General features: G+C 60.8%; 2 protein-coding genes across 3 annotated transcripts; both read left to right on the top strand.

The window, feature by feature from the left end:
• The first annotated feature begins 1809 nt into the window (after positions 1-1809).
• Positions 1810-7260, top strand: FAAH2 (fatty acid amide hydrolase 2). Its single transcript, XM_082770673.1, has 11 exons — positions 1810-2065; positions 2185-2267; positions 2364-2497; positions 2629-2838; positions 3215-3334; positions 4017-4152; positions 4724-4841; positions 5033-5152; positions 5354-5465; positions 5778-5972; positions 6452-7260. Exons 1-11 carry the CDS (start codon positions 1889-1891, stop codon positions 6625-6627), a joined length of 1581 nt encoding a protein of 526 aa, XP_082626799.1. The 5' UTR covers positions 1810-1888; the 3' UTR covers positions 6628-7260.
• Positions 7261-7536: 276 nt separating this feature from the next.
• On the top strand, positions 7537-13274 carry LOC309883029 (uncharacterized protein). Of its 2 annotated transcripts, none has more exons than XM_082770674.1 (8): positions 7537-7975; positions 8562-8706; positions 8928-9048; positions 9501-9676; positions 10142-10320; positions 10647-10800; positions 10957-11084; positions 11731-13274. In XM_082770674.1, the coding sequence occupies exons 2-8, from the start codon at positions 8652-8654 to the stop codon at positions 12490-12492; spliced, it is 1575 nt and encodes a 524-aa protein (XP_082626800.1). In that variant the 5' UTR covers positions 7537-7975; positions 8562-8651; the 3' UTR covers positions 12493-13274. The 2 variants fall into 2 exon arrangements, with proteins under 2 accessions (XP_082626800.1, XP_082626801.1); XM_082770675.1 differs by having other exon boundaries at positions 10960-11084.
• The last annotated feature ends 537 nt before the right edge of the window (positions 13275-13811 follow it).

Here is a 13811-nt window from a genome sequence, read left to right on the forward strand (position 1 = left end):
TAATACTGAAATGTCTGGTGATAATGACAGGCCTAAGTCCCAGGGATGCAAGACCCTGAATCATGCTTTTCTTCTCCCTAGCTGGGGGACAGCTTTGGATGTGTGAGCTTCACTGCTTATTTCCAACCTCCTTGCTCTCGGCTGCTTGTTTTTTAATCAGCTTGGAATTAACTGGCTTATGGGGTGTTGCTTGCTTGTTGGGTTGATTATGGCCATTGAAAAGCAGTCTTAATTTTGATCGTAGGCGTCCTGGTACTTTATTTCTACAGCACCTTCTATCTCATCTTTCCATTTTTCATGGAAATGAAGTTCCTCTGGGATACCATGAATTATGGTAGCTGTTCTTTTGGCTTTGCTCCCAGAAAGCTCGTCCTAGTGAGAAGCAGCACTAGCTGCGATCTGGGGCAGCACTGGCACACAGCGTGATTAGCGGGGACGCGGGGCACTGGTGCCAAGTGACTGGGTATGAATTTCAAAGCTGTTCTTGAAGATGACGAAGATGAAGGGAGACACTTTGCACAGCAAACAACACGAAAGCTGGGCTGCCTAAGGAAGAGCAGCAGAGGGAGCGGAGACCTTAGGCAGAAGAGATTTTGCTCATACCCCTCTCTGCCAACATTTGGCTAGGACTTGAGGGGGAACGGCAAATTTGCCAGAAAAATGACAAGAGCAGCACTGGGAAGGTGATTAGGAGGGGCATTCTCTCCGTCTCCTTCCTGGGGATGGATGCACGTCAGTGCTCTCGCTCTGGCAGAAGCCTGTGGGGCTGACCCAGGCTCCCCCAAGCTCCGAAGTTGCCTTCTCATTGCTAGCTCCACATCAGCAACACGAAGGTGCCAGATTTCACGGGCCAAGTGTTAACAAGTCCTGGCTTACTGTTTCTTCTAAGCAGGTGACTTTGGGGCTTTGCTAAACCACGATTACACAGAGACGCAGACACGAGGAAACCTTTCTAATCCGCCCCTGTCGTAATCTGAGGGCGTGTAGGTGCTTAGATATTGCAGGGGAAAGTGCAAAGACTACATGAGGACCTAGATAAGGCCACCTGTGCGGGTGTTTCAGCAATGTCAGGGCACACGGAGTGGTTCCCTGCTGCTGCGCTGCCGGAGGCACACACGGGGACACGGAGCGCGGCGGGGGACCCGTGCCAGCGCGCGGTCAGGGCAGACCTACCAGGGGAAAAAAAATAAAGAGATTGGGTTATTAAAATCACCAGGGGACAAAAAAATGTCCCATCTTCATGCGGGACAAAGAGACTCCCCCGCCTTTTACAGGGAAAGCAATCTCTTTGATAACAGCTGTATATATATATATATAAAAAAAACTCTATCGAGATGACTTGGCTTTGATGCTAGGCTTGTTTTCACAGGGCAGAGGTTGCTCTGGCATCCTCGTGGAGCATGCACACCCCAAGTGACTCCCACAAACAGCCTGGCTTCACAGGCACAAAAAAAAAAACCTTCAAAACAGCCAAAAAGCCGGGATTTTGGGTCAGCATTTTTGTCCGGGGGGCGGCGGGGGTCTCCAAAACCCTTTCGTCTCAACTTATTTATTCCTTCCCCGCACCACCAGCTCCCGCAGCGCCCTCCCTGGAGGCGATGACCCCGAGGGAGCCCTCAGAGCGCTGCCTCGTTCCCCGGGACCGCCCCGCTCCCCGGCGGCCATTTTGCCGCGGCGCTGCGAGCCCGGCGCACTACGCCGGCTGCGCACCCTACGCCGTTACCACGGCAAACGCGCCCTCCTCCGGGCGGCGGCGCCGTTGCTTACGTCGCTTCCCCGCCCGCCCCCAGCCGCACTATGCGCACTAGGGGCACTAGAGGCACTAGGAGCACTAGGAGCACTAGGTGCACTAGGGGCAGTAGGGGCACTAGGGGCGCTGGGAGCGGCCATGGCGCTGTCTCGCGCCGAGCGCTGCCTGGCGCTGCTGCTGCGGCTGCTGTCCCGAGCCTGCCTGGCGCTGCTGGGGCTGGCCGCCCCCTCGCCGCCCCGCGCCGTGCCCCCCCCGCGCCGCTCGCTGCTGCTGCTGCCAGCCCGGCAGCTGGCCAAGAGGCTCCGGCAGAGGGAGGTGGGCACCCAGGGGTGCTGGGTTCGGGGATTTTTTTTTTTTGGGGGGGGGGTTGGGGGAGTGTAGGGTGAGTTTTGGGGCAGCCCCGTCGCTCAGCGCCTTCCTCCCCCTTCCCCAAGGTGACGTGCGTGGAGGTGGTGGAAGCCTACATCGAGAGGATCAAGGAGGTGAACCCGCTGATCAACGCCGTCGTCAAGGACAGGTAGCGCGGGGGCTACCTTATCCCCTTTATCTCATCCCTTATCCCTTATCCCTTATCCCCAGCACCTGAGCTGCCTCTCCCCTGGGTGCCGTGCAGGTTCGAGGAGGCTCTGCAGGAAGCCCGGCAGGTGGACAAGCTGCTGGCAGAAGGTCCCGGCGATGACTACCTGGAGGAGAAGTTCCCCTTCCTGGGGGTGCCCATCACCGTCAAGGAGGCCTTCTCGTTGCACGGTGGGTTCCCCCCTTCCCCTGCCTCTTGCACGCAGCGCCTTGGGTGTTGGGTGGCCGCTGCAGGGGACTCGGGGGGGGAAGCAGTGTCCTGCTCCCCATCTGCCTTCTCTTTGCTGACCCTTCCCTCGCAGGGATGCCCAACACCTCTGGCCTGGTGAACCGCCGCGATGTCATCGCCACCTGCGATGCCACCGTGGTGTCACGGCTGAAGCAAGCCGGCGCCATCCCGCTGGGGGTGACCAACTGCAGCGAGCTGTGCATGTGGTACGAGTCCAGCAACAGGGTCTACGGCCGGACCAACAACCCCTACGACCTGCAGAGGATCGTGGGGGGCAGCTCAGGTGAGCACGCTGCTCCGGGGGGGAAGGGGTCAAAATGCACAAAGGAAATTGCTCCCGCTGAACGCTGCTTTCACTCGCTGCTGGGTTCCTGCAGAGCTTGCAGGCATTGTCCGGGGCGGTACAGGAGGTGATTTGTAGGCCCAGCGTCTTCACACCTCCTAGGTGTTACACTTGGCACTGCTTCATCTTGTTATGGGTACAAAGAACAATGCAGATGTGGCATTTAAGCAAGCAAAAATCCGCTTGGCCTGTTTTCCCAGACATTGCAAAAGTGGCTCCCACTTTGCGTGCACACAAAGGGAAGTGCCTACCACGGGATGCTTCTGCTTGTTCTGTACTATCGACCACCGTTTTTGCTTTATTTTCTCCTGTGCAGGCGGGGAGGGTGGCGTCCTTGCAGCCGCCTGCTCGGTGATAGGTGTGGGCTCCGACATCGGCGGCAGCATCCGGATGCCAGCTTTCTTCAACGGCGTCTTTGGCCATAAACCCACCACAGGTGAAGCTCTGCAGGTGAAATGCACGGAGGAGGAGGGCGGTGGGAGGGAGCTCCGCTGGTTGCCTCCAGTGGGTTTTGCCACCGTGGGGCTGCCGCGCAGCGACAAGCAGATTCTTGCACGGGGCAAGCCCACGGCGTGAGCGCCGTAATGAGAAACCATCTGATGGCAGGACGTCAAGTGCATGGGAGGCAGGAGGTGTCTTGTGACAGGTATTGCATCCCCAGCGTGGGATGTTTTCCCAGCACCGGTATATGCTGCTTGGGTGTTTCCCTGACAGCAAGAACACAGGGTGCTTTCAGGTGGCGTCAAGGGTGGTTTTCAGCCTGGAAGGGTGCTTGGCTGTGCCAGCCGGCTGCTTTTGCCCCTTGTGCACGTTGCCCCGGGGCTGCAAACGCTCTGAGGAACACCACTGGAAATTCCTGGAGCACCGGTGCAATCCCCAGGGTACCTCTGCAAATGCCTGGAGCAGGAACACAATCTCCAGGGCACCGTCACAAATTCCTGGAGCAGAAATGCGGTGCCCAGGGCACTGCTGCCAGTTCTTGGGGCAGCAATGCAAACCCTTGACTTGCAACCCCTGAGCTGCAGCGGGAGACCGTGGTGCTTCAGGGCTCGCCCCATCTGGCACTGGTGGTGCTGGGGACGTGGCTCGTGGCGAGCGACGCCTCTCCCTGCTTGCAGGAGTGGTCCCCAACGACGGGCAGTTCCCCATCGCACAGGGGGCACGCACCAGCTTCCTCTGCACCGGGCCCATGTGCCGCTACGCCGAGGACCTGGAGCCGATGCTGCGGGTCATGGCTGGCCCCGGAGTCCACAAGTAGGTTGCTCTTGGTGCTTCCCTGGTGGAGCTGGCCTTTTCTGTGTTCCGCCTGCTTTTTCCTGCCGCTGCAGAACTGGTTTTCCATCCCTACTGCCACCGGGTTGCTGCTCTCGCACCCGAGCAGCGTTTAGTATGCACGCACCAGCACGGTGCAGGCAGGGCAGGTCCTGCTGCTTGCTGCAGCCCCTGCAGGCTCACGGTGCTTCACGTGACCACGCGCTCCATTACTGCTTTCATTTCTGCTTTGGCCCTTGCAGTGCAAAGCTGCAGTCCTGACCTCAGCCTCAGGCAGGATCTGTCCCTACAGGGTGCACCTCGAGGGACAGGGTGCACCTCGAGGGACAAAGTTTCTTCCGACTGCTAGAGCAGCAATAAACATGCAAAGCTAGCAGAGCACGGGGCCAGCAAGGGAATGGGCAGTTTTGGGGTGTCTGTGTGTCTTGAGGGACCTTCCTCCCCCCACTGGCCAAGAGCAGGGTGTCCTGAGGATGTTTCCAAGCCTGTGAGCAGCTCCGGAGCAGGGAAGGAGCCAGGCACGGATTTGCGAGCAGCCTCGTTCCCTTTGCAGGCTGAAGCTGAACGAAAAGGTGTCTCTGGAGAAAATCAGGTTTCTCTGCATGGATCATGACGGCGGGTCCGTTTTTGTGTCGCCTGTGGACAAGGAGATCCTGCAGGCCCAGAAGAAGGTAGGAAGGAAGGGGGAGAAGATACTTCTCTTGTTCCTCTTTACAGCGGAAACGGTGGAAATGTGAGTGGCTGCAGGCGGCCTTGTGCTGGTGTTTGACTGTCCCGGGGTATCCAGGGCTTTTGGTGTTTTGGGTTTACGGCAGTATATTGTGTCCTGGCGGAATCAAACCCTTCCCCCTGTCCCCACCAGGTGGTGGAGTACCTCGAACGCGATCTGGGGGTGCAGGTGCAGCGCGTGTCCGTCCACAAGATGAAGTACTCCTTCCAGATCTGGTCGGCTATGATGTCTTCCAAGGACAGCGACGGGCAGGTGGGTGAGGTGGCACAGGCAAAGGCAGGCGTTCTGCGGGAGGAGGGGAGGATCAGCCCTCTGATCCTCCAACTCTGGAGAGTTACAGAGCTCCCAGACCTGCCCAGAAGTTTTCTGTGCTCCTTTGCATGAACAGGAATGGGAATCGCGTGCCTCGTGGCGTGCTGTTGCTGCAGTAGGGGTGTGTGTGTGTGCTTGCAGGATGCGCAGCTCTTCACGGACCTGCTCGGGGATCACGGGAAGCCGGTGTGGCCGCTGTGGGAGCTGATGAAGTGGCTGGTGGGGATGTCTTCTCACACCCTCCCAGCCATCGGTAAGCGCAAGCCCCGTGCTGTGCGGAGGTGCTGCTGGCTTGGCAGCAGGTAACGGGGGGGATAATGGGGAGCCCTCGTTAGCAGTGCTAGCATCGCCTCCTGATGAGTGCCGAGGTTGCTCTGCTCAACCCTTGGAGCAGTGGGCGTGCTGAAAGACGTTCCCCCACCAAATCTGGGGAGCGTCTCCTCCACCTCTACGCGGTGGACAGCGCTGCGTGTGGCTTCACAACGTGCCTCCGAGCCTGCTGTAACCCACGGTCCTGTTGGCCCCGCTGTAACGCCGTGCTCCTCTTTGTGTCCTTGCCCTGCAGCCCTGGGGCTGACGGAGAAGCTGGTGAAGCTCAACCGTGGCGCTAACGCCAAGCTGGTGAGCATGGGGAAGAGCCTGCAGGCTGAGATGGAGACCTTGCTGGGGCCAGACGGAGTGCTCCTCTACCCTTCCCACCCCACCGTAGCTCCCCGGCACCACTCCCCGCTCTGCATGCCCTTCAACTTCGCCTACACAGGTGAGCAGCCGCAGCTCCCCCGCTGGGACCTCCAGCGCTAACAGCAGGCTTACCAGAGGGTTCAGAACGCCACATCATCGCTTGGCCTTCGTGCAGCCTGCCCCAGAGGGCTGTGCTCGACGTGGTACAGCTGGCAGCGTGCTTCAGCAGCCGCCCCAGAGCTGCTGCACGTCTTGGGGTGCAGCTTGGAGCTCCCCGTGGGGCTCGCCTGCATCTTGAGCTCCTTGTTACCATCTCCATGGTGCGATGCTGCCTGGCTTCGGAGCAGTGTAGGGATGGTGCCTGGAGCAGATCTTGGCACCTCACAGCAAGGGTGGCATCGCTTGTGGGTCATCCCTGTGATGCTGGCAGCCTCTGGCCGGTGCTGTCCCTTTGTGCTCTGCCTGGTGGTCACCTAGCTTGGCGGACCTGATCCGGGCGAGATAATCGGCCTCCAAGTCAGCTGGGGGAGAGCTCTGATGTGATCTTCTCTCTTCCAGCCATCTTCAACGTCCTGGGCTTGCCCGTCACGCAGTGCCCGCTGGGTTTGAGCAGCGAGGGCTTGCCGCTGGGCATCCAGCTGGTGGCTGCCTCCTACAACGACCACCTGACGCTGGCAGTGGCCCGCTACCTGGAGGAGGCCTTTGGAGGATGGGTGCTGCCTGGCAAAGCTTAGCCCGGCCTCCAGGAGGCAGGGACAGAGGTGGCCACGCTGGGAAAGGCGGCGGCGGGCGCTGATGTCCTGCCACTGCCTTCTGCCTCCGTGCTTGGAGCATCCTGCCCGCGTCCAGCCCGTGTCCTCCTGGGCAGGGGGGTGCCCGTCCCTCCGTAGCGCCTGCTGCTTTGAAGACGCTGCGTGAAGGCGAGGGAGAGGAGGCTGGATAGGGCACGGGTGCTGCAGAACTGTCTTCATTCTCCTTGGCCTCTCCCTACCCATGGCTTGGGCCGCTCGTGGGCTCCCCAGAGGCGTCCTGGTCCCCGCAGCCTCCGTGATGTGCTGCGGGGCGTCCCCCCCAGAGCCGGCAAGCAACGCAGGAGGTGATGCTGGCGGTGATGCTGGCGGTGGCTGCGCACAGAAGGGACGAGCGTTTGCTCTCGTGAGCCTTTGACAGCACTGAAGAGCTTTTGGGCTGCAGCTCTCTGCGTGCTGGGATGGCTGACGCGTCTCCTGCCCGCAGCTTCTTGGCATCACCCAGCCTGATCGGCGTCCCGTGCTCCTGCCCTCCGAGGTGCCCGCTGCCTTGCCGTCCCCCATGAGTGACACGGGCAGAAATTTGGGCCGGGGGGGGGCTATGGGGCAATAAGTGCGACGTGTTCTCAGTGAGGATAACATTAAAGAGTTTGTCTGCCCGGTGCCTGCGTGTCCTTGTCCCTGCAGCCCTGCTGGTGTGGTGTCGGTGACAGCCTTGTCCCCAAGGAGCCCACCTCAGGCTGCAGCTGCTGCTTGCTTTGCAGGGGTTGCACAGTGTGGTCCTTGGGCAGAGCATCAGCCTGGTGCTCGTCCTCCTGCTCCCTGGGGTCCTGCTGTTTGGAGGGTGTCCTGTGGGTGCCAACCAGCAGCATCTGCACTGGGTGATGCCCGAAGGCTTAAAACCCAGGGAGGCGCCGATTTGGGGAACAGCTTGCAGAGGGCACTGCTGAGCCAGCTGAGAGCCTGGTGGGGCCTGCAGCAAGGTAACCGAGTCAAGGAGGAAGGAAGAGAGAAGAAACCTGACCCAGGGGTAAAAAAAAACACCCACGAACCACCAAAGCAACATCACGTGTTGTGCCCTGGAACGTCTCTGTCAGCTTCCAAGTGCAGCTGGGTCGGGCACGGAGGACGCAACCGGTGGCTTGTCCCCTGCGAGCAGGTGGCCAAAACGGTGGGCAAACGTCTGGAGATCCTTCCAGTGGGAGCTCAGAGCATCTCAAAGGCTAACGGGGGGTTTTGGAGCCGGACTAGACCTGAGCTTGGACTCCAAAGCTGTTTGCTGCCAGGCATTCCCACCACAGCAGGGCGCAAATGGGCAGCTGCACGGCTGAAGGTAGGGAGAACCCGTGTGGCGATGGGGGAAGCTGGGGGAAGAGGGCTGCGGGGAGCTACCTCCACGTGGGACGGCTGAAAAAAACAGGAGCAAGCGCTGCTGGGCATAAATGCTGCTCTGCTGGGTGGGTTTTGGAGCTTTCTGATGGCTGGGGGCGCCTTGTTTTGCCCAGCCAGGGTGCAGGCATGCATGGCATCCTCCTCATCTCGTCCCTGGGGTCACAGCACCGGTGCCACCGGTCGTGCCGGTCTGAGTGCTGTCCCAAACACACCCAGATCCTGGCAGCGCCAGTGCTTGCCTTCTGTGGGCTTCCCCCGAGCACCCGGGCGTGCTGCGTGAGCAGACCAAGGCAGCTGCAGCAGGAGGTGGCCGCAGCACGGTGGGGCAAGGGGTGGCGAGCTGTCCCCGTGCACCCCCTGGCCACCACAGCCCCCGGCGTGGGGGGGCAGTGGGGACAGTGCAGGGTCCCCAGCAGGCTGCGGAGGTGGCACCCCGTGCCACGATGCGTGCAGCCTCTGTGGGCGAGGTGTGCTTGCAGCAGCTTTGAGGGAGTGGAAAAAACAACTCCTGTTTTTTATAATCCCAGGTCCTGGCTGCCCGGCGTGGCCACGGGTGGCCAAAGTGCTCGAGCACACGGCGGGATGCGGCACGGCGATGTAGAGCAGATGGCTGAGGGATGAGCCCGGCGCTGAGCCTGCTGCTGTCCCTGGCTGGCTGCACCCTGCTCCAGGGTGAGTCCTGCACCGAGCAGTGGCACCACGAAGTGGCCTCAGGGCTGGGAAAAACCACGGGGACAGCTCTTTGAGCAACAAAACACACCCACAGGGAGGTTGGGTGCAGGGGGTGCTCGGTCAAAGCAGGGGGACCCCCGCGACGTGGCCAAGGAGGACGGGATATGCTGGGATATGCAAAGAGGGGTGACAGAGCCTCACTTCCCCCCTGCTCCCTCCAGGCGTGCCGTTCCCACCCCAGGACGTGAGGCTGGAGGCCCAAAACTTCCACGTGCAGCTGCAGTGGGAGCAGGACCCGCGCACCCCTGGCGAGGCCGCGTACCAGGTGGAGTGGAAGCGGCGGTAGGTGGTCTGCACGGGCTCGGCACCCCAGCAGTTAGAAACAGTTCCTTGGCTTGGGGTTGTTTGCTGGTCGTTATTTCCCCGTGCTCAAACAAGGAGTTTTGTATTTCAATCCCTGCCCCTCGCCTCCTGTCCTTTCGCTGGGCAGCACCAAGAGGCTCCCAGCTCCAGCAGCGTCGCTCCACCGGGTGCCTGCCCGCGTTGATAAGGTCTCCTTGCCCCAAAGACCTTATCTCCTCGCTCCTTTTGAGGCTGAGCCTTCCCAGGTGGTCTTTTCGGACCTCTGCTGGGCTCGCTCCTGCACATCAGCCCCCTGCCTCGACCTGCTGGTGATGCCCTTAGCGCAGCCCGCGCCTGGATCTTGCTCTCCAGCCCCTCTCGCTTGGACGTTTGCTGGCCAGGGGAGGGTTTTTCCTTCTGGCACCTTCTCCCTGCATTTTCTCCGTGGGCAGAACCTCCAAGTGGACCAGGGCAGACGCCTCCTGGGGGAACCACACGGGCTCGTCCTGGGTGTGCCAGCTGTATTTCGGCGAGATCTACGATATCTACTGGGCGAGAGTGAGAGCCGCCGAGGGCGGCCAGCTGTCCCCGTGGGTCTATTCCAACGAGCTGCAGCCATACAGAGACAGTAAGGACCAGGGAGCCCCTTCAACCACATCCCTGCTCCTCCTGGGGGGGCTGATGGGCAGAGAGGTCCTTGGAGAGGTGGGAAAAGTGCCCGGGCAGAGGAACGGGGAGGGGGGGGCAAGGAGAAGGGCTCGGTGTAGAGAGAGGGGATGGAGGAGGAGACGCAGTTGAGATGAAGACCCTCGGTGGGACACCCCAGGCCATCAGGAATGTGGGTTTTTGGAGAAGGCTTTGAGATGGGGAAGCAAAGGGGATGGGATGTCCCTTCACATCCAAAAGCATCCCTTGTTCATCCCAGCCGGGGGTGCAGGAGGCGCTGGCTGGGGGCAGTTTTGTCGCAGCAGGCTGGTGAGGGCAGGAGGATCAGAACAGCACAATTTCTAGAGAGACAATTCTAGAGAAACGAGATATTTTGAAGGCTTGTTCTGCTTCCTCCTTGTTTTTTTTTTTTTTTCTCTCCCTACAGCCATTGTGGGCCCCCCCACGTTGTCCTGGCTGTTCCAGGGCCACAGCCTCAGCGTCAACGTCAGCGTGCCGCTCACTCCGTTCCGGAGCAAGAAGGGCTCCTACAAACCGGTCAACAAAGTGCTGCTCAAGCTGTGGTACTGGCTGCACCTCTACGACGGGGAGGTGCTCACCCAGCAAGTGCGTGGCAGGGGGGGGACACGGGGGGGGGACATGGGCAAGAAGGGCACGGGGCATGCAGAAGCTTCCCTGGTGCAACGGGGATGCTCTGGAGCCCGCACCCCATTGCGCAGGGGTGGTGGCAGATACGAGGGGGCTGATGGTTTGCACGCCCCCCAAAATCAGGGCTCGCAGCCTGATGCTGGAAGGGGACCCCCTTTCCTCTTCTGGCTCGCAGGCGTACTGAAAAACGAACAATTTGGGGATGGAAACACGGGGAGGGGGGGGGGTCTGTTGCACAGGCAACGACGCTCGGTGCCTCGGCCACGCGTCCCCTCTGCTTGCAGGTGCCCTGCAGGCGGAGCGGGAGGGGAGCACCCTGCACCTTCAGGCACCTGAAGCAGAGCACGCGGTACTGCGTCCGCACGGTGGCCGTGGGCACGACCCCCGAGCGCAGCCGGGAGGCTGAGCAATGCCTGGTGACCCCGGCAGCTCCTGCAGGTGAGAGCTCACTGCGTCCCCCTCACAGCCCGCCTGCGTCGCGGGCACGCGGGTCGCACACCCTGGGCTGATCTGCTCGGGGCCGGACCCGTTTCGGGGGGATGCTGCCTGGCGTGGGAGCTCCCTCCACCCCTCAACCCGTGGGGACCGTCCCAGCAGGCTTCCCCTGGGTCCTCCTCGCCGCGCTGAACGCCACCTTCCTGCTGCTGAGCGTGGCCGGGCTCTGCCTGCTCCATCTGTACGTCTTCCCCAGGCCCTCGGAGATGCGCCTCCCGAAAACGCTGGTGAGTGAGGGCCACGGGGATCCCAGCACCTCCTTCCCTCCGCCCCTCCGGGCGTCCCAGTGCTCCCAAGCCTTGCTGCATGGGAGGAGATGCTGGCGGGTCACGCTGCAGCAGGGTCCTGAGCAGGCTGGGAGCAGGAGCCCTCCGGCCCTTGGGGTCCCTGGGGGTGGGTGCCCGGCTGCACCAGCTCGAAGAGGGGAAGAGAAGAGCCAGGGTGCTGTCCTCGGGATGTCTTTGCAATTTCTGCAATTTTCTGAAATTTTTTGCAATTTTCTGCAAATTTCTGAAATTTTTCTGCAGCCCCAGAATTTTTTCTGGGGCTGCAGTGCTGCTGGGCTCACCCGGGTATTCTCAGCCAGCAGAACGGAGCCATAAATCTCCATTTCCTACAGGAAAAGCCCCATGGAAACACTCACCGGGGCAGCCCATCTCCCCAGATCCTATTTCCCCTCTTTAATCCCATTTCCCAGGACTGTGGGTGGCACCTCCGGGCACACAACTGACCTGCCAGGCTACGAAGCCCCCCGTACCTCGTGCAGAGGCGGTGGCCAGCTGCTCCCCCTGGATTTCAGCAGCTGGCTTCTGCTCGGGGGTCGGGATTTTGGCAAGCCGGGACCGACTTCTTTTGCTGCTTGCTTCCCCCCAGGCCCCTCTGGACAGGAACAGCGGGGTGCCCACCCTCGTGCCGCGGGAGGACGCGCTCGCCCTGCTGCTGCCGGCCGGCGAGGAGCTGCCAGCGCCTGGAGCCCCACCGCAGCCCAGGGCGAGGCGTCCCCAGGAGCCGAGTGGTTACTGCCCCAATGGGTTTGGGATGTCCCGTCCCGAGGGCTGGGACACGTCCTGCACCCACAGCCAGCCCGGGCAGGCGCTGGGCACCTGGGCTTCGCTGCGGCTGGAGGAGGAAGAGGAGGAGGAGGAGGAAGAGGAGGAGGAGTGTGATGGGGATGCTGCGATGCCTTCCACTGACAGCAGCACGAGAGATGGGGACTATGGGACATCCGAGACGTGGCTCCCCCTGCGCCTCCAGCTTTATTCCCAGTGCCCGTGGCCAGCTCCAGCAGCGGCTGTCAGCCTTCGTCCCTCCCTGCAAACCATCAGCTTCAGCCCCGGGGAGCCGCAGGAGAGCGGGGCAGGGTGCTGGGTGCCGCTCAGCTCCGTCAAGCTGCCGGCCAGCAAAGAGGAGGACGAGGAGCAGCTCCCCTGTGCTGCCCACCCCCCGAGGACCGAGCTGCAGCTGGGGGACAGTGGCACGCAGCAGGGTGACACGGGACGGGCAGCACCAGGCTGCCCCTGCCCGGTGCCCCTCGGCACGTCCCACGTGGGCACACTCCGTGGACAGGCGGCAGCAGCATCCTCAGAGCATCCCTCAGTGGTTTTGGGGGCTTCTGAGGCAAAATGTGAGGAATAGGTGCCCCAGCTGAGCCCCCCCACACCTTTATTTATCCACCTACAGAAGTGTGTGTGCACTGATGCCTCTCTCTGTATCCACACGCACAAACGTCTCTTTCATTAGAGGAGATTAATTTTATTATTATTTTTTTTTAATCTTGTCTGGATAGACTGATTGCGCCCAGTTATTTCTAAATAACACTAATTTATGACGGGAGCTCGCTTATTGCCTCTGTGCCACAGGACGAGTGCTGCCCGGCCTGGGGAAGCTGCTGGGAAATTTGGGCTTCCCTGGGGGAAATTACAGCACGCCAAAAAGGCCGGTTCCTCAGCAGGATGGATTTATTATCCCTCCTCTCCAGGCTCCTGGACCCGTGATGCTCAGTCTGGATTTGGGAAAGGTCCCCGCGGTGGCACGAGGGGCTGCCCCTCTCTGGGGCTGTCCCCAGAGGGGTGTCCTGGGGTTTTCATCCGTCCCTGGGGCAGGTGTGTTGGGTGGTGCCTCACCAGGGCTCATCTCGGGCTCAGCTGGAACAAGAGAGTCTGATTTTCCTTCACTGGTTTCACTTTCTTTTTTCACTACCACAAAAAAAAAAAAATTGGGGGGGTGGGAGAAGCACCTGCTGTCACGCCGGGCCATGTGAAAAGGCCTTTTTCATTTTCAGGTGTTTAGAAAGCAAACCCAAAAGCCAAGTCAGAAGAATTTCCCCCATCTTCACATCAGGCAGACTTCAGAGGGGGTTGAGGTTTTGAGGCAAACGCGGGAGGCAAAAGCGGCGCAATCTGTAAATCCTCGGCAAAACGTTCCACGCTGACCTTCCCTCCCACGCAGCACCCTCTTTTTTTCCTTTCTTTCTTTTTTTTTTTTTTTTTTTTTTTAACAAAATCTTTCTTTGGAGCTTTTTGATGCCTTTGATCTGCCCAAGCTCACCGTACCCAAGCCCCAGGGCTGCTTTTGCTGCTCTGCAGCCCCCTGGTGACCGGCAGCTCCGCAGTGCTTATCTCCTCGGGGAGCTCCGCAGATGCACGCCCTGCTTCTGCTTGGAAACCTCCAGGAGTGGAGACCCTGCCCTGCTTGCAGCTGCCCAGCATCAAAAAAATCCAGCCCGAAAACTCAGGTCATGTCCACACTCCGGTGACCCGGAGGTGGCACTCGGCGCCGAGCACCGTGCCAGCCGGGCTCCTCTGCTGGGAGGTGCTGGGACCACGCTGGGCTGGCGGGTGCTGGGCTGGCTCTGGGATGCAGCGGGTGCTTTTCGAGCAGCCTGCCAGCTCTCAGGGTGCGGAAGACAGGCGGCCCTTTTCCGAGCCCGCGGGTGACTCAGGCGAGGCGCTCGC

The sequence above is a fragment of the Aythya marila genome (genome assembly GCF_965140915.1).
Source record: "Aythya marila genome assembly, chromosome: 13".
Lineage (NCBI taxonomy): Eukaryota > Metazoa > Chordata > Aves > Anseriformes > Anatidae > Aythya > Aythya marila.

Excerpts from the sequence above, each read along its gene's own strand:
- FAAH2 (XM_082770673.1), top strand. The coding sequence starts at position 1,889 with ATGGCGCTGTCTCGCGCCGAGCGCTGCCTGGCGCTGCTGCTGCGGCTG. Across the intron at positions 3,335-4,016 it reads TGGCCATAAACCCACCACAG|GAGTGGTCCCCAACGACGGG; the intron begins GTGAAGCTCTGC and ends CCCTGCTTGCAG. Across the intron at positions 5,466-5,777 it reads TCACACCCTCCCAGCCATCG|CCCTGGGGCTGACGGAGAAG; the intron begins GTAAGCGCAAGC and ends CTTGCCCTGCAG.
- LOC309883029 (XM_082770674.1), top strand. The coding sequence starts at position 8,652 with ATGAGCCCGGCGCTGAGCCTGCTGCTGTCCCTGGCTGGCTGCACCCTG. Across the intron at positions 9,049-9,500 it reads CAGGTGGAGTGGAAGCGGCG|AACCTCCAAGTGGACCAGGG; the intron begins GTAGGTGGTCTG and ends CTCCGTGGGCAG. Across the intron at positions 10,321-10,646 it reads GGGAGGTGCTCACCCAGCAA|GTGCCCTGCAGGCGGAGCGG; the intron begins GTGCGTGGCAGG and ends CTCTGCTTGCAG.